This window comes from Chiloscyllium plagiosum, unplaced genomic scaffold (assembly GCF_037043375.1).
Source record: "Chiloscyllium plagiosum isolate Xiang-an unplaced genomic scaffold, Cpla_swu_hap1 HiC_scaffold_9, whole genome shotgun sequence".
NCBI classification, from domain to species: Eukaryota; Metazoa; Chordata; class Chondrichthyes; order Orectolobiformes; family Hemiscylliidae; genus Chiloscyllium; species Chiloscyllium plagiosum.
This window is the reverse complement of record NW_028270147.1, coordinates 110699422-110723240: the sequence shown is the minus strand read 5'-3', so window position 1 is coordinate 110723240 and position 23819 is coordinate 110699422. Positions and strand designations below refer to the sequence as shown.

At 46.3% G+C, this 23819-nt stretch overlaps 1 gene segment (V, D, J or C); it reads left to right on the top strand.

Moving 5' to 3' along the window:
• The window catches only part of LOC148149248 (Ig kappa chain V region Mem5-like), a 167656-nt gene extending 150332 nt beyond the window's left edge, over positions 1-17324 (top strand). Inside the window, 2 exon segments of the V gene segment in view lie at positions 8082-8411; positions 16478-17324. Of these exon segments, the coding sequence occupies positions 8082-8411; positions 16478-16806 (659 nt within the window).
• Positions 17325-23819: the final 6495 nt, after the last annotated feature.

The window sequence follows — 23819 nt, the reverse complement described above, 5'->3', positions numbered from 1 at the left end:
CAATGATACTATGGGAAGTGAGGGAAGAGATTGCTGTGCCTTTGCTGATGATCTTTGCAACCTGTCCACTGGAGGAGTACCAGATGATTGGAGTGTGGCAAATGTTATTCCCTTGTTCAAGAAAGGGATTTGGGATAACCCTGGGAATTATAGACCAGTCAGTCTTACATCAGTGGTGGGCAAATTATTGGAGAAGATTCTGAGAGACAGGACTTATGATGATTTGGAAAAGCAAAGCTTGATTAGAAATACTCAACATGGCCTTGTGAGGGGCAGATCATGCCTCACAAGTCTTACTGAATTCTTTGAGGGTGTGACAAAACACATTTATGAAGATGGGACACTGATAGGATGTGGAGTTGGGCTGAGAAGTGACAGATGGAGTTCATCGTGGAAAGTGTGAAGTGATTCATTTTGGAATCTTGAATTTGAATGCAGATGACAGGGTTAAAGGCAGAATTCTTGACAGTGTGGAGGAACAGTGGGACCTTGGGGTCCACATCCAGAGATCCCTCAAAGTTGCCACCCAAGTTGATAGGGTTCTTAAGAAGATACATGGTGTGTTTCAGTAGCTGAGGGGAATTGCATTTAAGAGCTGCGAGGTTATGCTGCAGTCCAATAAAGCCTTGGTTAAACCACACTTGGAATATTGTGTTCAGTTCTGGTTGCCTCATTATCAGAAGAATGTGGAAGCTTTAGAGAGGGTGCAGTGGAGATTTACCAGGATGCTGCCTGGACTGGAGGGCATGTTTTATGAAGAAAGGTTGAAGGAGCTAGGGCTTTTCTCACTGAAGTGAAGAAGGATGAGAGGTAACTTGATAGAGGTGAACAAGGTGATGAGAGGCATAGATAGAGTAAATACAGAGACTTTTTTCCCAGGGCAGAAATGACTGTCACAAGGGAGCATAATTTTAAGGTGATTGGAGGAAGGTTTAGGGGAGATGTTAGAGGTCGGTTCTTTACACAGAGTGTGGTGGGTGCATGGAATGTGGAGTAATAGTAGAGTCAGAGACATTAGAGACATTTAAGCGACTCTTGGATAGGCACATGGATGATAATAAAATGTAGGGTTTTTAGGTTAGTTTGATCTTAGAGTGGGATAAAATGTTGGCACAACATCAAGGGCTGAAGGGCCTGTACTGTGCTGTACTGTTCTATGTTCTATATTCTATTTTCTCTGTTCCACACCCCAAGCCTAGGCAGCTTGTCTCCCAATGATTGAATAAGATGCCAAATTGGAGACCAAGTTAGGGACAGGCTCATGCTGTGAACCCAGGTCTTCAATAGGGAACTGGAGATTGAGCTGGAAAGGAAAGGTTAGCTGGGTTTTCGTGAGAAAGAGGGAGGTGAGACCAATTGGGGATGTATGATTCCTCCAATGAGCAAGATGTATAGTGGTATTCCCAGGGATCTGTGCTGGGACCTCAGCTTTTTATGATACTTCTCAATGACTTGGATAAACTAATCAAGAGCCATATATCTAAGATTGCTGACCACACTGACTGAGAGTGCTTGAAGGAGGTTGCAGAGATAGGGAGAGTGGAGGACAAGGAGGGGCTGGAGAACAAGAGTGAGAATTTTCAAATCAGATGTTGCTGAATTGGGAGCTAATGTAGGTCAGTGAGCACAGTGTGGGATGGGAGAATGGGACTTGGTGTGAGATCAGATACAGGCAGCACAGTTTGGGATGAGCTGAAGTGTATGAAGAGCACTGGTTATGATATGGGTTAAGACAACATTGGAATGGTCACATTTGGAGTCTAAAAGACGTGGCTGAGATTTTCAGTGTCTGATCTTTGTGATATGGAAGATATAAGGCTCAGATCATTCTCAGAGATGAGTCTAAGTTTGTAAAGAGTCTGGTTGAGCAGCAGACAGTGCTCAGGGAGAGGGATGGAGTTTGTACCGGGAGCTGAAGAGGATGGCTTTGATCTTCCCAATGTGTTTCCAGTGAGCCTGGCTCCTCAGCCCTGACTGCTCTTAGCTGCTGTGATTGTCACTGATTGGACACTTATTATTAGAGATTCTGACCACAGGAGAAATCCCCAGTGTCTGAACTCCCTGGAATCTGACAGCACAGGGGGTGGCCATTCAGCCCATTGTGCCTGTGAGTGACCCAATTAATCTCATTGACCCTCTCTCTCCCCATAACCCAGCAATACTTTCCTTTTCAGCTTGATCTCTAATTCTCTCTTATAGACCTGGTTCCACAGCATGAGACTGTCCCTAATCTGTCATCTCATTCATTCATTGGGAGACAAGCTGCCTGGGCTGGGGAATGGAGTTCAGGACCTTGAACATTCCCTCTCCCCTCCTGAGGGACACTTCATTTGTTTTTATATATTCACTCATTGGATGTGAGCGTCACTGGCTGGGTCAGCATTTGCTACCCGTCCCTAGTTGCCCTTGAGAAGGTGCTGCCTTCTTGAACCGCTATAGATCACATACGGTATGTTGACCCACAATGTCCTTAGGGAGGCAATTCCAGGATTTTGACCCACTTACAGTGATGGAACAGTGATATATTTCCAAGTCAGGATGTTATGTGCCTTGGAGATGAATTTGCAGACATGCTGTTCCCATATCTCTGCTGCTCTTGTCCTTCTAACTGGAGCTGTTCATGTGTTTGGAAGGTACCAAAAGAACTGCAGCTGCTGGAAATCAGAGACAAAAACAGAAATTGCTGGAAAGCTCAGCAGGTTTGGCAGCATCTGTGAAGAGAAATCTGAGCTACGTTTTGTGTCACGTGACCCTTCATACTTGAGCTTTTCCAACAATTTCTATTTTTGGTTTTGGAAGGTGTTGTATGACAATCTTTGGTGAATCTCTGCAGTGTATCTTATAGATAATACACACTGCTGCGACTAAGTGTCAATGGTGGTAAGATGGATGCTTTGTGGATGTGATGTCAACCAAGCAGGCTGCTTTGCTCTGAACATTATCAAGCTTTTTGAGTGGATAAGGAAGACATAGGATATGATTGACATGGATAGGAAAGGTTAGAGAGATATGGGCCAAACACAGGCAAATGGGACTCGTTCAGGTTTGGAAACCTGGTCGGCATGGACAAGTTTGGCTGTAGGGTCTGTGATTCTGTGACACCATCACTCTATGAATGTTGTTGGAACTGCACCCATCCAGACAATGGGGGGTATTCTATCACAATTCTGACTTGTGCCTTGTTGATGATTGACAGGCTTTCGGGGAATCAGGAGGTGAGGTACTAGATGCAGTATTGCTAGCCTCGAGCCTGCTCTTGTAACCATTGTGTTTCTGTGGTGAGTCAATTGAGTTTCTGGATGTTGACAGTGAGGATTCAGTGATAATAATACCATTCACTGTCAAGGAGTGATGGTTGGATTGTCTCTTATTGGCCTGGCATTTGCATGGAACCAATGTGAAATGTCGCTTTTCAGACAGTCCATGTTGGTGCATCTGATCATGGACTGCTTTAGTTTTTGAGGAGTTGTGAATGATGCTGAACATTATGGAATCATTGGCGATCATCACCATTCCCGAGCTTGCCTTGAGTTGCTCTACCTGTTCAAAGTCTGTCCTATTTAGAACAGTGTTAGTACCACACAGCACTATGGAGGGTATTCTCAATGTGATGGACAGACTTTGTTTCCACAAGGACTCTGTGATGGTCACTCTTACATATACAGGACAGATGCAACTAAAGCCGCAAGATTGGTGAAGATGAGGGCAAGTAGATTTTTCCCTCTTGTTGTTTCCTTCACTACCAGCTGCAGGCCCAGTCCTGCAGCTTTGTCCTTTTGGACCCGACCAGCTCGATCAGTAGTGCTACTGCCGAACCACTTTGTGGTGAGCATTAAAATCCCCCACCCAGAGTACATTCTGTGCTGTCATCACCCTCGGTGTTCCGCCATGTGCTGTTCAACATGGAGGAGAGACTGATTCATCAGCCAAGGGAGGGTGGTATGTGATGATCAACAGGAGGTTTCCTCACCCATGTTTAACCTGGTGTCATGAGACTCCATGGGGTCTGGAGTCAGCGGAGAGGACTCCCAAGGTAACTCCCTCCTGGCTGTACACCACTGTGCTGCCAGCTCTGCTGGGTCTGCCCTTCTGGTGGGACAGGACACATTCAGGGACAGTGATGGCGGTGTCTGGGACATTGTCTGTAAGGTATGATTCTGTGAGTGTGACTGTGTCAGGCTGTTGCTTGACTAGTCTGTGAGACAGCTCTCCTGAATTTGGCACTAGCCCCCAGATGTCAGTAAGGAGGATGGAGCAGGGTAGACAGGACTATTTCTGTCATTGTCTTTTTGGTGTTTAGATCGATGCTGGGTGGTCTGTCCCATTTTATTTCTTTGTTGAGATGTCATCACGATTGATACAACGGTGTGCCTTGCTCAGTTATTTCAGAGGGCAGTTCAGAGCCAACCACATTGCTGGGGGAGAGTGCCATGGACCCTGACAGTATATTCTGACCTCCCCCACTTCCCCATTCTGTATATGGAAGGCTGGAACCTCTCAGCGGGATATTCACTTGCTGGAGCTATCACTCCCCCTGTACAATTCTGTCCCCACATAAAATCCACACAGATCTTGAATTCACATTGCACCTTCAATGTCCAAAACATTTCAAGAGGGTTCACAAAGTTGCAGTAAGAGGAATGGGGGTGGGGGTGGATGAACATAAGAACTAGGAGCAGGCAATTCAGCCCCTCGAGCCCACTCCATCATTTAATACAATCATGGCTGATCCCATCTCAGCCTCAACTCCACTTTCCTGTTCATTCTCCATCATCCTTTAACCCATTACTCATTAAAAATCTGTCCATCTCCTCCTTGATGTGAGACAGGGAAGGGACCACTCCATTTCAGACAATTGGGGTTTATGGAGCATGGATGGGGGAAGCTGGGAGAGGACATCGGAATCATGGAGTGGGACAAACAGGAATGAAGGTTTCTGTGGTCAAGGGGCTGATGTATTGCAAAGGCGGACAATGTTGTGGGAATGGAAATCAGAGGCCAATTTGGGGTTTAATGCTGAGATACTGGAAGGTCAAATGGGAAGAAGGCCCATCTTTACTGATCTCAGTTAGAGATTCCAGCGGGAATGAGACACATATCTAGTGGTCTCTATTGGAAGGTACAGGGGGAAGGAGGCCCATGGTTCCTGCTATCTGTTCGAACATCCAGTAGGAAGGAGGCTCGTGTTTACTGGTCTCTACTGGACAGTCCAGTGGAAAGGAGGCCCATGTTTATTGGTATCTATTGGATGTTCCAATGGTATGGATGTCCATGTTTACTGGTCTCCATTGGACTGTCCATTGGGAAGGAAGTCCCAGTTTGCTGGTTTCTATTGGAGGGTCCAGTGGGAAGGATGCCCATATTTAATAGTGTCTGTTGCAGAGTGGTCTGTCCAGTGGAAGGAGTTCCATGTTTACTGGCCCCTTTTGGAGAGTCCAGTGGGTCATGGGCACCATGGTGGGTATGGGGCTGAGTTCCATTCTGTTGTAACTATGTAATTGTCCAGCTCTCATCCCAGTGAAACACTCTGACCTGGAGACTGATCATGGAAAGGGAAGGAGAGGGGAAGAGATTGGAACATGTTGTGATTGTCAGGCTGGGTCAATGGGTAAGAGCCTGTCCTGTCCCTCCAGCTCACACTGATGGCCTGAGGATCTCCTCTCTCTGCTGGGCCTTCATGGAATGAGGTTTGTGTCCAAACCAGTCCCCAGTGAGAATAGGCTAACAGCACAGAACTGCCCTTCATTTGACAAGAATCTATCCATCTTCCTGAGAGAGGCTAAAGTCTGCTCAGTGTGGGAAATGGAGCCTTACTCCAGGAGAAGACATGCCTCTGGGGTCAATGGTTAACATCCACTCATGAGGCAAAGCAGAGCGGGATTCACCCTGCATTTAAATATTGCCTCCTGGCAGACTGTGGAAAAGAGAGAGAAGAGAGTCAGTGAGAGAGGTAGAGGGAGAGAGTGTGTGTGAGAGGGTGAGAGATGGAGAATGAGGAGTGTCTGGAACAGTGTGAGATGTGTGAAGTGAGTGAGAGAGAGAGAGGTGGAGGAAAGTAGAGATGGTGAGGTTGAGGGATAGAGAGAGAGAAATAGGATGTTACTGAGAGGGATGGAGAGAGAGAAAGAGAGAAACCGACAGAGGAGGAGAAAGAGAGTGTGAGACTAAGAGTGAAGGGAATCAGGATAGGAGGGTCGGGTTGTGAGTGAGAGAGAGAGAGAAACAAGAGTAGGATTTGAGACAGAATGCTGGAGAGAGAGAGTGGGAGGAAGACTGCAGAGATTAGATTAGATTGCTTACAATGTGGAAACAGGCCCTTCAGCCCAACAAGTCCACACTGCCCTGCCGAAGTGCAACCCACCCATACCCCTACATTTACCCCTTACCAAACACTACAGGCAATTTAGCATGGCCAATTCACCTGACCTGCACATCTTTGGAATGTGGGAAGAAACCGGAGCACCCGGAGGAAACCCACGCAGACACGGGGAGAACGTGCAAACTCCACACAGTCAGTCGCCTGAGGCGGGAATTGAACCCGGGTCTCTGGCGCTGTGAGGCAGCAGTGCTAACCACTGTGCCACCGTGCTGCCCACCACCACTGTGCCACCGACAAGAGATGGAAGAGAGGGAGGAAGAGTAAAAGAGGAAGGAATAGAGAGAGGCAGATCACAATTGGAGGGAGTGAGGGAGTGAATGAGGGAAACAGTGAGAGGTGAAGAAATGGAGATTGTGAGACAGAGTGAAGAAGCAAAAGAGAGTTCGAGAGAGTGGCTATGAGACAGAGTGGGAGAGATAGAATATGAGAGAGATTAAGAGTGGGAGAGAGATGTAGAGAGAAAGACATGGCAGATGTGAGACAGAGAGACAGTGATAGAGAGAGAGCGAGACACGTTCTGGACACCACATTCTGGGAAGGATGTGATTGTACTAGAGAGGGTACAGAGGAGATTTACCAGGACGCTGCCTGGCCTGGAGGGGCTGAGCGATGAGGAAAGATTAGAAAGACTGGAGTTGTTTTCTTTGGAGCAGTGAAGGTTGAGAGGGGACCTGACAGAGGGCTGTAAGATTATGGGATGCAGAGATAGGGTGGGTAGGAAGGCACCTTTTCCATCGTAGAGGGAACAATACCAAGGGGCAGAGATTGAAGGTAACACAGACTTAGAAATATAGTAAGAATAGGCCATTCAGCCCTTTGAGTATCTCTGTCATCCAATATGATCATGGATAGCCCTCTGACTTAATGCCATATTCCTACCATCTTCCCATACCCCTTGATGTTGTTAAAATGCAAAAGAATTACCTCTGTCTTTTTCTTGAATATATTCAGTCCTTTGTCCTCAACAGCCTTCTCTGGTAGAGAATTCCACTTGTTAACCATCCTCTAAGTGAAGAAATGTTTCCTCATCTGAATCCAAAACGGTCGACCCAATGTCCCCCTGAGACTGTGGCACCTGATTCCAGACTCCCCAACCTTGGGAAACCTCCTTCCAGCATAAAGTCTGTCCAGCCCTGTTAGAATGTTATACATTGCAGTCAGACCTCCTCTCATCCTTTCAACTCAAGTGATTTCAGGTTCAGTTGAGGTAGACCCTGAGAGGAGAATTGAGGAATGTTTTTACCCAGAGGGTGGTGGGAGTCTGGAACTCACTGCCTGAAAGGCTGGTTGAGTCACAAACCCTCGAGACATTGAAAGTGTGAGGGGCTGACGTGGCTCTCTCTGCCTGATTCCATTTACATACTGAGGAACACCTAGTCAGACTCTCACAGGATGCAGCTTTATAAAGCAGAGCCCAGTGAAGGGAGAGTTTATCAGGAACCAGGCACAGGGACAGGAGCACACACCATGATTTCACACATCCAGCTGATCTGGCCCCTGGCATTCTGTGTTACAGGTACAAATCTCTCTCCTTTCACCTTGAATCTTTAGCTGCTCTCCATTTCACTCCAATTCCACTGACTTGTGATTGAAGGGAAAATGCTGAAACCAGAGGAATGCTCAGTGTCTCTAACAATCTCTCATTTCACAGTCTCTTTCTGTGACAGTTCTGACTTCACTGTGTTTCTCTCTGACCCCTCAGGTATTAGTGGGGACATCATCATGACCCAGTCACCCCCGGTCCTGTCAGTGGGACTGGGCCAGACTGCAACCATCACCTGTACGGCCAGTCAAGATATTACAAATGACCTCAGCTGGTACCAGCAGCGAGAAGGTCAGAAACCCTCTCTCCTGATCTATGAAGCAACAACTCTAAACACAGGCGTCTCCGAGCGATTCACTGGCAGAGGATATGGGACCAGTTTCACCCTGAAAATCAGCAACGTTCAGAATGAGGATGTCACTGACTATTACTGTAAGCAACATAACAGGCGGCCTTGCACGTTCGGTAAAGGAACCAAGCTCAGACTGAGTAAGTCAACCTCAATCCTCCATTATTAACCCTTTCAATCTCTAAACACAATTTCTAAAACACAAATACTGAATTGCTGCAGGTGTTAGTGGGGAGCTGCAGTGAATGAAATGGTTGATTGAGGAGCACTGTGTCTAACAGGGTGTCCAGCTGTATTTCTTTAATTCCATTGCCCCCTTTAAGCAGCAAGGTATAATTCAGTAAGTTTTACTCATCATGTGGAGGAGCTCTGTCCATTTGCATCCTGTGGTCCCATTCTTGCAGCATGGAGTGAAATCAGTGAGTAGCCTCCTGCCAGTCTCAGTGTGACGGACACACAGGCAGAGTTTGATGTGAGCTCTGGCTCCCTGTCCCAGTCTCTGATCTCACTGACCTCAGCAGCAGCAGCAGCAGCAGCAGCACAGTGAGACACCGAGCTCCCACCTCCCACAGCTTTAACTCTGCTCAATCACAGTTACAGAATTGTTAAAGTGCACAAGGAGGCCATTCTGTCCATCCTGTCTGTACTGGCTCTCTGAGCAATTCACTGAGTGTCATTCTCCTGCCTTCTCCCTGTCACCCTGCACATTGTTCCTTTTCAAATAACAGTCTCATTCCCTTCGGAATGTTTCAATTGAAGCTGCCTCCACCACACTCTCAGGCAGTGCATTCCACACCTTAACCACTCACTGGCTGAAAATGCTTTTCCTCATTTCACTTTTGTTACTTATCCAATTACTTTCAATCTTAATCCTTTCACAAGTGGAATCATTTTCTCCCTATTTACACTGTCCAGGCCCCTCCTGATTTTGAATTTCTGGAACAATTCTCCTCGCTGCCTTCTCCAAAGACTTAGAGGTGCCGGTGTTGGACTGGGGTGGACAAAGTTAAAAATCACACAACACAGGTTATAGTCCAACAGGGGGTTTATTTGGAAGCACTGGCTTTCGGAGCGCCCCTCCTTCATCAGGTGGTTGTCAGCGGTGCTCCAAAAGCTAGTGCTTCCACATTAACCTGTTGGACTATAACCTGGTGTTGTGTGATCTGTAACTTTCTCCAAAGAAGATAGTCCCAAATTTTCCAATCTATCTTCATAACTGATGTTCCTCATCCCTGGAATGATCTTTGGGCACATGTTTGCCATCTCTACAAAACATTCACCTCCTTCCTGCATTATTCACATTATTTATGTCCCACATGATTTTATAAACCTCTATAAGGTCACTCCTCAGCCTCCGGCACTTCAAGGTAAAAGGTCTCAGCTTTTCCAGCCTCTCATGGTCATGGAGTCATACAGTGTGGAAACAGATCTTTCGGTCTAACTTGTCCATGCTAACTAGATATCCAAAACTGACCTTATCCCATTTGCCAGCATTTGGCCCACATCCCTCTAAACTCTTCCTATCCATGTACCCATCCAAACATCTTTTAAATGCTATAATTGTATCCGTCTCCAGCACTTTCTCCGGCAGCTCAATCCATACACGCACCACCCCCTGTGTGACAAGTTACCCCTCAGGTCCCTTTTGGATCTTTTGCCTCTCACCTTAAACCTGTGCCCTCTAGTTTTGGACTCTCCTTCCCAAGGAAAAGACCTGGGATATACATCCTGTCCATGTCCATCATGATTTATAAACATCTATAAGGCCACCCCTCAGCCTCCGATCCTGCAGAAAATATAACCCATTTAATGAGCCTCTTCTGACAGCTCAAACTCTCCAGTTCCAGGCGACATCCATGTAAATCTTTTCTGCAGCATTTTAAGTTTAACAGCATCCTTCCTATCACAGGATGATCATAATTGTTCATGTTATTGCCAAAGTAGGCTCACCAATTTCCTGTACAGCTGCAAATAATGTCCCAACTCTGATACTTAGTGCAGTGACCAATAAAGGCAAGTGTACCCAACACCTTCTTCATCGCCCTGTCTCCCTGTGACTCCACTGTCAAGGAATAATGCCCCTGCCCCTGCACCTACCCGTATACCTGCCCCTGCCCCTGCACCCCGAGGTCTCTTTGTTCAGCAACACTACCATTAGCTGTATAACTCCTGCCCTGGTTTGACTTTCCAAAATGCAGCACCTCACATTTATCTAAATTGAACTCCATTTGCCACACGTTTAGATCAAAGTGGTGCTGGAAAAGCACAGCAGGTCAGGCAACATCCGAGGAGCAGGAAAATCGAAGTTTCGGGCAAAAGCTCTTCATCAGGATTCCTCTAGTCGAACTCCCAGATTCAGCGCAGCCCTCTTGACCTGCAATCTTCTTCCCGACCTCTCCGCCCCCACTCTCTCTCCGGTCTATCACCCTCACCTCCTTCCACCAATATATTCCCAGTGCCCCACCCCCTTCCCACCTTTTATCTCAGCCCGCTTGGCACACCAGCCTCATTCCTGAAGAAGGGCTTATGCCCGAAACGTCGATTCTCCTGCTTCTCGGATGCTTCCTGGCCTGCTGCGCTTTTCCAGCACCACACTTTTCAACAGAGAATGTTGGTAAAGCGTTGCTTTTCAGACTGGAGACTACAGCCTTCCTTAAATAATGGCTAACATTAGCCAACCTCTCTGGTTCTCCAGCACCTCACTCATGGATATCGATCAGAAACATACCTCAGCAAGGTGTCCAGCAATCTCTTTCCTAGCTTTCCACAATGTCCTGGGATACATCTGATCAGGTCCTGGAGATTTATCTACTGTCTTTCACTTTAAGGAATCCTCTTCCATAATGTGGACTTGTGTCAAGACATTGCTATTTACTTCCCAAGTTCCCAAACTCCCAAGTCTTTCTCCATGATAAATACTGACCCAGAATATTCATTTAGGATCTGAACCATTTCCTGTGGATCCACCCAGAGGTACATTGTTCATCTTCATGGGGTCCTAATCTCTCTCTAGTTACTCTTCTGCCCTTTTCTTATTTACCATAATTCTACCACGTTTGCCCTCGAGTGAGTTTAGGAATTGTTTGCCCTCCCTCAAATATACCTTGACTATCCGTGGTCCACATCCTCTACTATTCTCGTCAGGGCTTTCCTGACAACCTTTGACCCTACTTTATTCAGATCCAATACATCCATATGCCATGGAAGCTGGCATTTTCCCCAGTGAGTATGTTTGACCCTGAAAATGCCTTTGTTCTTTTCCACTGTCGCCCTAAACCTTGTGATACAATGATCACTCTTCCCTAAATGTCCTCTGACTGACACTTGATCCACTTGGGCCTCCTCACTCCAAGATCCAGATCTAGCAGAGCCTCCTTTCTCATTGGACTGGAAACATGCGGCTGGAGAAAGTTCACCTGAACACACTCTCACAACTCTGGCCCCTCTCTGCCCATTACACTGCTACTACCCCAGTCTATATTCAGAAATTAAAGACACCCCTTCCAGCCTAATTATAATGACTCTATTATATTTGCAGGTCTCTGTAAATTCCTTGCAAATGTATTCCTCCACATCCTTCCCACTGGGTGGTGCCGTATTGACTGCACTGAGGATTCTGTGGACCTCGGTGTTCCTCTTTGATATCACCTCCTGGATCCCACAGCCCTGCCAAGTTAGTTTAATCCCTCTCCAACAGCACTAGTAAATCACCCCAAAGGAACTCAGTCCCAGCTCTGTTCAGGAGCAACGCCGTCTGGTCTGTCCAGGTCCCATCTCCCCGAGACCCAGTCCCAATTTCCCAAGAATCCAAAGCCCCCCCCCCCCTCCTGGACCCTCTTTCCAGCTCCACATTCACCTATGTTATCCTCCTGTTCCTCTTCTCACTTTCATGGGGCACTGCGAGTAATGTGACGATTTCTATTTTTGTGCTCCTGAAGTTAATTCCCTCCTGAGCTCCCGAAATTCTGACTGCAGGACCACATCTCTTTTCTCCCTCTGTCACTGGGACCGATGTGGACCACGACTGCTGCCTGTTGCCCCTCTCCCCTCAGGGTGCTCTGTAGCTGCTCAGTGTCATCCTTGACCCTGGCACCAGGGAGACAACACACCATCCTGGATTCCCATCTGCAGCTGCAGAAACACCTATCGATCCACTCACTCAAATCTCCTCTCACTATCGCTCTTCCAGTCTTCCTTGTGCCCCCCTGTACAGCTGAATCTCCCCTTGGCTCCATGGACTTGGTTCTGGCTGCAATTCCCAGATGAACCACCATTCTTGTCAGGATTCGGACCTGAACCCTGGTCGGAGAGTGGCATTCATTAAGGGGATACCTGTACGAGCTGCCTGGTCCTTTTGGACTGTCTGCTGCTCCCCCATTCCCTCTGTCCCTGCATACTCTGAAGCTGCGGAGTGACCATAGAGTCATAGAGTCTTAGTGATGTACAGCACAGAAACAGACTCTTCGGTCCAACCTGTCCATGCCGATCAGATATCCCAACCCAATCTAGACCCACTGCCAGCACACGGCCCATATCCCTCCAAGCCCTTCCTATTCATATACCCATCCAAATGCTTCTAAAATGTTGCAATTGTATCAGCCTCCACCACTTCCTCTGGTGGCTCATTCCATACATGTACCACCCTCTGTGTGAAAAGGTTGCCCTGTAGGTCTCTTTTATATCTTTCCCTTCTCACCCTAAACCTCTAGTTTTGGACTCCCCAACCCAAGGGAAAAGAATTTGCCTGTTTACCCTATCCATGCTCCTCATAATTTTGTAAACCTCTATAAGGTCACCCCTCAGCCTCCGATGCTCCGGGGTAAACAGCCCCAGCCTGTTCAGCCTCTCCCTGTAGCTCAAATCCTCTAACCTTGGCAATATCCTTGTAAATATTTTCTGATCCCTTTCAAGTTTCACATCTTTCCAATAGGAAGGAGACCAGCACTGCACGCAATATTCCAACAGTAGCCTAACCAATGTACTGCATAGCTGCAACATGACCTCCCAACCCCTGTACTGAATACTCTGACCAGTAAATGAAAGCATACCAAATGCCTTCTTCACTATCCTATCTACCTGCGACTCCACTTTCAAGGAGCTATGAACCTGCACTCCAAGGATTCTTTGTTCAGCAACACTCCCGAGGACCTTACCATTAAGTGTATAAGTCCTGCTAAGATTTGCTTTCCCAAAATGCAGTACCTCATATTTATCTGAATTAAACTCCATCTGCCACTTCTCAGCCCATTGGCCCATCTGGTCAAGATGCTGTTGTAATCTGAGGTAACCCTCTTTGCTGTCCACTACACCTCCAATTTTGGTGTCTTCTGCAAACTTACTAACTGTACCTCTTATGCTCGCATCCAAATCATTTATGTAAATGACAAAAAGTAGAGGACCCAGCACCGATCCTTGTGGCACTCCACTGGTCACAGGCCTCCAGACTGGAAAACAACCCTCCACCACCATCCTCTGTCTTCTACCTTTGAGCCAGTTCTGTATCCAAATGGCTAGTTCCCTCTGTACTCCGTGAGATCTAACCTTGCTAATCAGTCTCTCATGGGGAACCTTATCGAACGCCTTACTGGAGTCCATACAGATCACATCTACCGCTCTGCCCTCATCAATCCTCTTTGTTACTTCCTCAAAAACCTCAATCAAATTTTTAATACATGATTTCCCACACACAAAGCCATGTTTACTATCCCTAATCAGTCCTTGCCTTTCCAAATACATGTACATCCTGTCCCTCAGGATTCCCTCCAACAACTTGCCCACCACCGACGTCAGGCTCACCGGTCTATAGTTCCCTGGCTTGTCCTTACCACCCTTCTTAAACAGTGGCACCTCGTTAGCCAACCTCCAGTCTTCCGGCACCTCACCTGTGACTATCGATGATACAAATATCTGAGCAAGAGGCCCAGCAATCACTTCTCTACTTCCCACAGAGTTCTAGGGTACACCTGATCAGGTCCTGGGGATTTATCCACTTTTATGCGTTCCAAGACATCCAGCATTTCCTCCTCTGTAATATGGACATTCTGCAAGATGTCAGCATTTATTTCCCTACTGTCTATATCTTTCATATCCTTTTCCACAGTAAATACTGATGCAAAATACTCATTTAGTATCTTCCCCATTTTCTATGGCTCCACAGAAAGGCCGCCTTTCTGATCTTTGAAGGGACCTATTCTCTCCCTAGTTATCCTTTTTTCCTTAATGTATTTGTAAAAACCCTTTGGATTCTCCTTTATTCTATTTGCCAAAGCTATCTCATGTCCCCTTTTTGCCCTCCTGATTTCTTTCTTAAGTATACTCCTACTTCCTTTATACTCTTATAAGGATTCACTCAATCTATCCTGTCTATACCTTACATAAGCTTCCTCCTTTTTCTGAACCAAACCCTCAATTTCTTCAGTCATCCAGCATTCCCTATACCTTCCAGCCTTTCCTTTCACCCTGACAGGAATATACCTTCTCTGGATTCTCGTTATCTCATTTCTGAAGGCTTCCCATTTTCCAGCTGTACCTTTATCTGCAAACATCTGCCCCCAATCAACTTTTGAAAGTTCTTGCCTAATACCGCAAAAAATTGGCCTTTCTCCAATTTAGAACTTAAACTTTTAGATCTGGTCGATCCTTTTCCATCACTATTTTAAATCTAATAGAATTATAGTCGCTGGCCCCAAAGTGCTCCCCCACTGACACCTCAGTCACCTGCCCTGCCTTATTTCCCAAGAGTAAGTCAAGTTTTGCACCTTCTCTAGTAGGTACATCCACATACTGAATCATAAAATTGTCTTGTACACAAATTCATCTCCATCTAAACCCTTAACACTATGACAGTCCCAGTCTATGTTTGGAAAGTTAAAATCCCCGACCATAACCACCCTATTTTTCTTACAGATAGCTGAGTTCTCCTTCCAAGTTTGTTTCTCAATTATAGGGGGTCTATAATACAATCCCAATAAGGTGATCATCCCTTTCTTATTTCTCAGTTCCACCCAAATAACTTCCCTGGATATATTTCCGGGAATATCCTCCCTCAGCACAGCTGTAATGCTATCCCTAAATCAAAAACGCCACTCTCCCTCCTCTGTTGCCTCCCTTTATTTCCTTCCTGTAGCATTTGTATCCTGGAACATTCAGCTGCCAGTCCTGCCCATACCTGAGCCATGTTTCTGTAATTGCTATGATATCCCAATCTCGTGTTCCTAACCATGCCCTGAGTTCATCTGCCTTCCCTGTTAGGCCCCTTGAATTGAAATAAATGCAGTTTAATTCATTAGCCCTTTTGGGCTTTTTGGGTATCTCTGACTCTATAACTCTATTATATTCTGAATAACTGGGTACCAAGGACTGCCCCCTGTGGTACCCCAACTGGTAACTACCTGCCATTCAGAAAAAGACTTGTTCTTCATGCGCTGTCTGCCAACCAGTTCCCAATCCATGTCAGTACATGACCACAATCCTCTTGTTCTTTGGGATTTCCCTGATTCACTTGGACATATTTCATCCTGTCAGCTCTTTGCCTTCCTGAGGTCCTGTTCAATTTTAATCCTGCATTTTCTATCCTCCTCTCAGCTTTCTGCAGGTTTGAACTCCAGATAACCAACATCACCTTCCCTGTTTGGTCTTCCCTACTCTGGCTGCCTTTTGACATCCCAGGCTGAGAGTCTAGATTTGGGAATCCCACCCTTACTCTTTGTGGGAACAGATTCTGAATGATCTCTGTCTTGTCACTTGAGGGCTCCCACTGCCCTGACACTGATTTCCCATCATGTCACTGGTTCCAGTCCACTTTTACTAAATTACTGAAACATTTAGTAAAATGAAAACTTTTACTCTTACTCCATGGTTCTCCATTTCCATCCTTAATTTCAATCTGACTGAGTTCTGATCGCTCTCACTAAAATGCTCGCCATCTTTTAGTTCTTCCATCTGCCCACATTCATTCCCCAAACGACAGTCCAAAACTGTCCCTTCTCTTTCACCATCACCTTCTCAGGGGCAATTAGGGATGAGCAATAAATTCTGCTCCTGCCAGTGACATACATATCCTAAGAATCAATTTAAAAAATGTAAATTCTTTTGTCTGGTTTATTAGGTATTGGAGACAAATATTCAAAAATTTTACCAGTGAATATTCTGAGAATTGAAATCCCTTTGAATGGCAGGGATTAAAATTGTTTCTCTTGTCTTTCAGGCCGTGAGAACTCTCAGCCCAAGCTGACCCTGCTGCCCCCCTCCCCGGAGCAGGTCAATGCCAAGGGCACTGCCACCCTGGTGTGCCTTGCCAATCACTTCTATCCCGATGAGCTGGAGGTGCAGTGGAAGAAGGACGGTGCAGTCATTTCGGACGGGGTTCAGACCAGCAACTACCTGCGAGCTTCGGACAGCACCTACAGTGTCAGCAGCCTGCTGACCCTCTCTGGGTCTGACTGGGAGTCCAACGCTCGCTTCTCCTGTGCCCTTACCCACGTGACTCTCCCCTCTCCCCTCAGCAAGAGCATCAGGAGATCAGAATGTGTGTAGAGTGTTTGAGACAGTCCACAGAGGAGACACAACATTAAACAGAACAGGGCTGAACTGGCAGGACAAAGATCATTGTCAGCACTGAATTTCAACTCTCTTCCTTCTCAGGACTGGCTCAGAGACACTTCTGAGGTTCAGGAGTAAAGGTAGTTCATTGGGACAGTGTAGATAGACCTTTATGCTGTGTCAAACCTCAAGCTCTCCCTGTTCTGGGACTTTTTGATTGGGAAAGGGTTGATTTGTGATGCCAAGTAAAATCTCTTGAAGTTGCTGAAGGCTGTCAGCTAAACAAAACAATGTGAACCTTCAAAATTTCTGCTTCAATAAATCAGATCTCCTTCCTGCTCAGCAGCCAGTTCCAATTTAAGGTTTTTGTCACTATTTGAAGGACAGGATTCTCATGTTATTGAGAAAATCTCCACAAGTGTTTTCCTCAAAAGCCATTGTAGCTGTTATTTTGTGCAGCTTCCTCTGTCTGGGCTGTTAATTGCAGTCTGTTTTCTGTCAATGTCAGTCTGGAAAAGGGAATAAAGATGATGAAGATTCAGTCTCTGTCTCTGTGTGCTTTGGAAATGGACCACTCCATTCAGCTGATTAGCTGCATGTCAGCATGACATTGTCACAGTTGGCTACGTGGCCTGTCAATCCGTGGTAGATGATACTGACAGCCAATCAGCAATCAGTTTCAAATAATCCAGTTGGTCTGGAATCTGTGGAGGTGACAAGATTCCAAACAGAATAGAAACTGAAAGCTGTTGGGATTCAATAATTACAATCTGAGGCATTCCGTATTCACTCTCTGGTCCAAACTCAGGTGCTGGGATCGCACTGTGCACTCTCTGCTTCATGCTGTGTTGTACCTGAAATGATCTGAGGCCAATCACTAACACTGCAGACTGTGTCTCTCTGAGTGAGTGTACTACATAATGCTGCCTGTAGGTGTCACTCTGAGTGTGGGTGTATTATTCAAAGAGACACCTACAGGCAGCTAGGGTTGTGAGCATGTTACTCAGGGCTGCCTGACTCTGTGTGTGTTAACTCAGTGTTGCCTGTAGGCGTGTCTCTGAGTGTGTGTGTGTTATTCTGCACTGCCTGCAGGTATCTCAGTGAGTGTCAGTGTGTTACTCTGTGTTGCCTGCAGGTGTCTCTAAGTGATGGATAGAGAATAGGCTTTGTAATGGGGATTGAAGATTATGCCTTAATCTTCTCAAATCTCAGATGAAAAACAATTTAGCCTGAGATGGCAGCTCATTTGGCCAAAGTTAAAAATCGCACAGCACCAGGTTAGAGTCCAACAGGTTTCTTTGGAAGTACAAGCTTTCGGAGCACTGCTCCTTCATCAGGCAGCTAGGGGGGCAGGATCATAGTTCACAGAATTTGTCATGAAATTGAGATGGCAGCTGAGAAAGGTGAATACTGAGAGTGTGTTCTCAGTAAGGGAGGGATTTCAGAGGCAGTGCACTCTGTAGTTCCTAATGTGCTCCCCAATTACAAGAAGCCGGGGTCATTGCAGTTGTGGTTGTCTGCTCAGCCAGTGCTGGCTAGCCATAGTCGTATTTCAATGGTCAATTAGCCCTAAACCAGGTGCAGCAATATTACCTTACAGGGAGGGAGCTGTCTGAGTGAGGGAGGTTGAATTCTTGCAGCCCCGAGAGTGATTGCAGTGGATTAATTAAGGGTGCTACCACCATGAAGGTGTGACCTTCTCTCCCTCTGCCTCAGCTGTGATGACCCTCAGGGTTAAACTCACCACCAGTCATTTCTGTTTGTAATGAGCGAGTGAGGGGAAGGGGAAAGTGAGGACTGAAGATGCTGGAGATCAGAGTTGAGAGTGTGTTGCTGGGAAACCACAGCAGGTCAGGCAGCATCCAAGGAGCAGGATAATCAATATTTTGGGCATAAGGTCTTCATCAGGAATGGAGGGAAGGTCAACCTCTCCCAAAGGCAGCACAGGCTGGATCGACGGGGCCACAAGAGTAAGCATGGGGAGATTGAGGGTGACAGAAGGAGGGGGTTGGTTGGCAGGTTGTTATTCTGAGTCAGGTCCCAGAGTATCAGTCCTTCTGACACTCCCCTTTTTATCTGTCAGCCTGGACTCCCTGATTGGACACGGTTAACAGCTCATCAGGGAACTCATATTATCAGAAAAAATGAAACATTTATCGAACAAGGAGTGCAAGAACTAAACGACACTGGACAAAATGAGTGGTTTGAAAGATTTCATTACAGACATCACCAATTTGGCCCAACAAGTCCACACCGACCCACTGAAGAGAAACTCCCCGAGACCCATTCCCCTGCCCTATCACTCGACATTTCCCCTGACCGACACATTCCTGAACACTGTGACAATTGTAACATGGTCAATTCACCTAACCTGCACATCTTTGGATTGTGGGAGGAAACTGGAGCACACGGAGGAAATCCACACAGACACAGGGGGAGCGTGCAAACTCCACAAAGACCTGGGGCTGGAATCGAACCTGGGTCCCTGGTGCTGTGAGTTAGCCGTGCTAACCACTGAGCCACCATGCCACAAATTTTAAAAAATGCCCAAAGAGTTGAGCTTTTGATAAGCTCTGTGAGCCTGACGTGATATAAACTATAAACATGCAACCCTCTGTCAGGGAAGGTAGTGCAGGGTGGAAACCTTACAACCTTTAAATATAATAACATGCAAGGATCTGGGATAAGTGCAGGAAATTGGGATGAGAGTGCCTTTAGTGGTAGTTATGTTGGTACAGACTCAATGGGACAAAGGACCTTTTCTGCTCTGTATCAATCTGTGCTCCATGTTGAGCGGTCAGTGCAGGTTAATGGTGACGAGGTGAGGCAGTTCTAAGATGGCAAACACATGATCAAGGATCAGAGGAAATGGCTCAAGCTTCAGTGAAGGCCCAAGTAAGTGCTTGGGAGGAGGGTCAAGGCTAATGGAGACAAGGTCAATGGAGAATGAGCGAGGGCGCAGGGTGCTGACTGGCATCTCATTGTGTTGAAGTGAGGTAAATGGGGACAAGGGGGGAGTGTGTAGGGAGGGAGTGCAGTTTCAGTTAAAATGTGACTTTTAGCAGCAGCAGCATGACCTTCAGCACCAGGGGGTGTCCCTGATTGTGTCAGGCTCACTGACTGCTCTCTGTGTGATTCGACACAACCACTCGTCTGGTCACTACGCAAAGTCTTGTTTGTGTTTACACTACCACTTACACCACCGTCTGCACCCACCGTCTGCACCTTCTGTCTACACCCACTGTCTGCACCACCGTCTGTACCCACTGTCTGCACCCATCATCCACAGCCACTGTCTAGTCCCTCTGTGAACACCCACCATCTACACCCACTGTCTCCACCGCTGTCTGCACCCTCCATCTACACCTCCCATCTTTCTGCTGTTGTAAGATTGTACCCAATGATTCCATTGAGATTACTGCAATAGAAGCCTGAATTTTAGAACCAGCAATGATTGTCTTCTAACCCTGACCTACAAATTCTGTGTTCCACATTGGGCTGATTAATATTAATTGCTGAATGCCATTGGATTTCGGTGATGGCAGGACTGACGGCTAAGGAGAGGTTGAGTTGATGAGGATTGTCTTCACTGGCGTTTAGAAGAATGAAGGAAGGGACTCTTGGAGAAAGCTATAAAATTGAAATAGGATGAGACAAGTTAGATGGAGGAAGGATGTTCCCAATGATGGGGAAGTCCAGAAACAGAGCACATGGTTTAAGGTTAAGGGGTAGACTCTATAGGACAGAGATGAGGAAAAATGTTTTCACCCAGAGAGTGGTGAGCCTGTGGAATTCTCTGTCACAGAAAGTGGTTGAGGCCAAAACATGATGTTATCAAGAAAGAGGTAGGTATAGCTCTTGTGGCTAAAGAATCAAGGGATATAGGGTAGGGATGGATTACAGTAATGTGCTCCATGACCAGCTTCAATCATATTGAATGGCATAGCAGGCTGGAGGGGCCAAATGGCCTACTCCTGCTCCTATCCTCTATGTTTCTACATCACGTAAAATAGATTGCCAGGTGGAGGTCACTCTGTCAGATGGGTAAGTATCCATTCACAGATTCCATCCACACTACTCCCCTTTCATTTTAATTGAGTCCACTCCCTCTCTTCCGATGTCTTTGTTATCTGACCAGTGACCACACCTCCCTTCACCACCCCAGCAGGGAGCTGTGCTAATAACCCATTGTTTGTTTTAATTTGCTAACTGGGTGATGTGGATGGGGTTTTCAAAAACAGGAAGAGCTGAATTCTTATCACCTTTTGTGCTGATTTTTTTGTGTGCCTCCCTCAATATGGGTGACACATGACTGCTGCCTCACAGAGCCAGGGACGCAGGTTCGAGTTCACACAGCATAGAGATAGGCCCTTCGGCCCACCATGTCAATGCTGACCAACAAACACTCAACTACACTAATCCCATTTACCCGCAGTCGTTTGGAGTCTACCATGCCCAGGTATTATAAGTGCTCATCCAAATGTTTTTAAAGGTTGTGTAATTTTCAGCCTGCACCACCCTCTCAGCCAGCATGTTCCATATATCTACCACACACTGGGTCAAAAAATACTTCCATCTTAATCTTATAACCTCTGGTCTTAAACAGGTCTGGGTGAGGAGCGGAGGCTGCAGAACAGTGTGAGAGGTCAGGAGTGGAGAGAGGGAGAACAGTGTGAGGGTGAGGTATGGAGGCTGGAGCAGGAAGACACTTTGTTCTGGAAAGCAGCACAAATAGGGAAGAGATCCAAGAGCTGGTAGGAATAGTCTCCATGCTTCCTCACAGTAGCTTTATGGTGGGAAAGAGAATAAATCAGGAGGTAATGAGGGCCTGGAACAAAGGCTGCTCATTAATTACAAATGACTTTTATCCTCGCTGATTATTTATAGTCAGATTTTTCTTTTTCATTCATTGACAGGATGAGGGAGTCACTGCCTAGGACAGCATTTATTACGCACCTCTAATTGCCCCAGAGGGCAGTTAACAGTCATCCACATTGCTGTGGGATTGGATTCCCATGTAGGCCAGACTAGGTAAGGATAGCAGTTTCCTTCCCTAAAGGACGTTAGTAAACCAGAGGGGTTTTCCTGACAATCAACATGGATTCATGGTCATCGTTAGACTCTTAATTGCAGACTTTTTAATTGAATTTAAACTCCCCCATCTGCCACGGTGGGATTTGAGCCTGTGTCCCCAGAACCATATCTGGGTCTCTGTGCATTAATCACAGAAGGTTAGTATGTAGGTACAGCAAGTCATCAGGAAAGCTCATAGAACATTATGGTGTAGTGTGAGGGGAAACTGAATGCAAGACTTCATTGAAACAAGCAAGATCCTGAGGGTCCTTGACTAGGTGAATGTGGAAAGGATGTTTCCTCTTGTGGGAGAATCCAGAACTAGGGATCACAGTTTAAAATTAAGGGAGAGTCCATTCAAAACAGAGATTAGGAAACATGTTTTTCTCTCAGAGGTTGTCAGTCTTTGGAATTCCTCTCCTTAAAAGGCAGTGGATGCAGAATTTAGAATCTATCCAGTGTGGAAATAGGCCCTTCAGCCCAACAAGTCCACACAAACCCTCCAAAGAGTAATTAATCCAGACCCATTTCCCGACCCTATATTTAACCTAGGAAGAGGTAGATAGATTCTTGATGACTGAAGGGATGGAACATTATCAGAGAATGTAGAGTTGAGGTTAAAATCAGATCAACTACGATCTTATTGAATGGGGGAGCAGGTTCAAAGGGCCGAGTGGCCTACTTTTGTTCCTTGCCCATATGTTGCCTCACACACCTTCCTGAAGAAGGGCCTATGCCCGAAACGTCGATTCTCCTGTTCCCTGGATGCTGCCTGACCTGCTGCGCTTTTCCAGCAACACATTTTCGGCTCTGATCTCCAGCATCTGCAGACCTCACTTTCTCCTCACACACCTTCGCACAAGCAAAGACTGCCACTCGTATTTTCTACCTGCAGATTTAGCTGCTTGTGCAATAGGCCTCATCTGCACAGTGTTTTCTCCAGCCTTTCACTGTGAGGTTAAAGATAATGGTCCCATAATCAATCCATTAACTCTATTTGTTGGTTTATTTAAAACAATAAAATAAATTACAAGTCATGAAACAGACATTACAGCAAGCAATAATAGGCAGCACGATGGCTCAGTGGTTAGCACTGCTGCCTCGCCGTGCCAGGGAACCGCCTCAGTTGGGTCTGTGTGGAGTATGCACATTCTCCCTGTGTCTGCGTGGGCTTCCCCCGGGTGCTCTGGTTTCCTCCCACAGTCTAAAGATCTGCAGGCTCGATAAATTGACCATGCTAAATTGCCCAGAGTGTACAGGAATGTGCAGGCTTGGTGGAGTAGCCATTGGAACATACAGAGATAGGATAGGCGTTGAGATAAAATGACCTTCGGAGGGGCGGTATGGAGTCAATGGGCTGAATGGCCGACCTCCACACTATAGGGATTCTGTGTTACAAATGCAAGTTCCTTCTTTCCATTCCTGTAGCATGCATGTGGTTCTGTCTCATATCCACTCAGAGATGGCAACCTCTTTGAAGACAGGAGCAGCCTCTATTCTTTTGGAAAGTACTTCTTCCACTCTGTGTCCTTCACAGCCTTGTAGACAGCAACAATGAGATCGGGAAATAACCCAAAGCTATAATCTTCTGGACTCTTCATTAAACTGTGGAACCTGAAAAATACAATTAATGTCCAAGTCAATGAAGATATTTCTCAGCAATCACTAAATGCTGAGTTTTAGTACTTAGCAGGCCCCAGGAGTCAAATTAACTGAGTAGATCATTGCTCTGAATTGCTCATAAATTTCACCTTCACATTTCTGGAGGCTATGATCAAAAATGTTGTTTACTCCTCTCCAATATACAGCTTAAAATCAGCTCCAACTCCCAACCATGCAGCTGAGAGCGGAGCCCTGTACAAACTGGAACGTGGTCAGTGGGAGCACTGTCACCTCTGTCTCAGAAGCTTTGGGGAGTCCATTTTGATCATAGA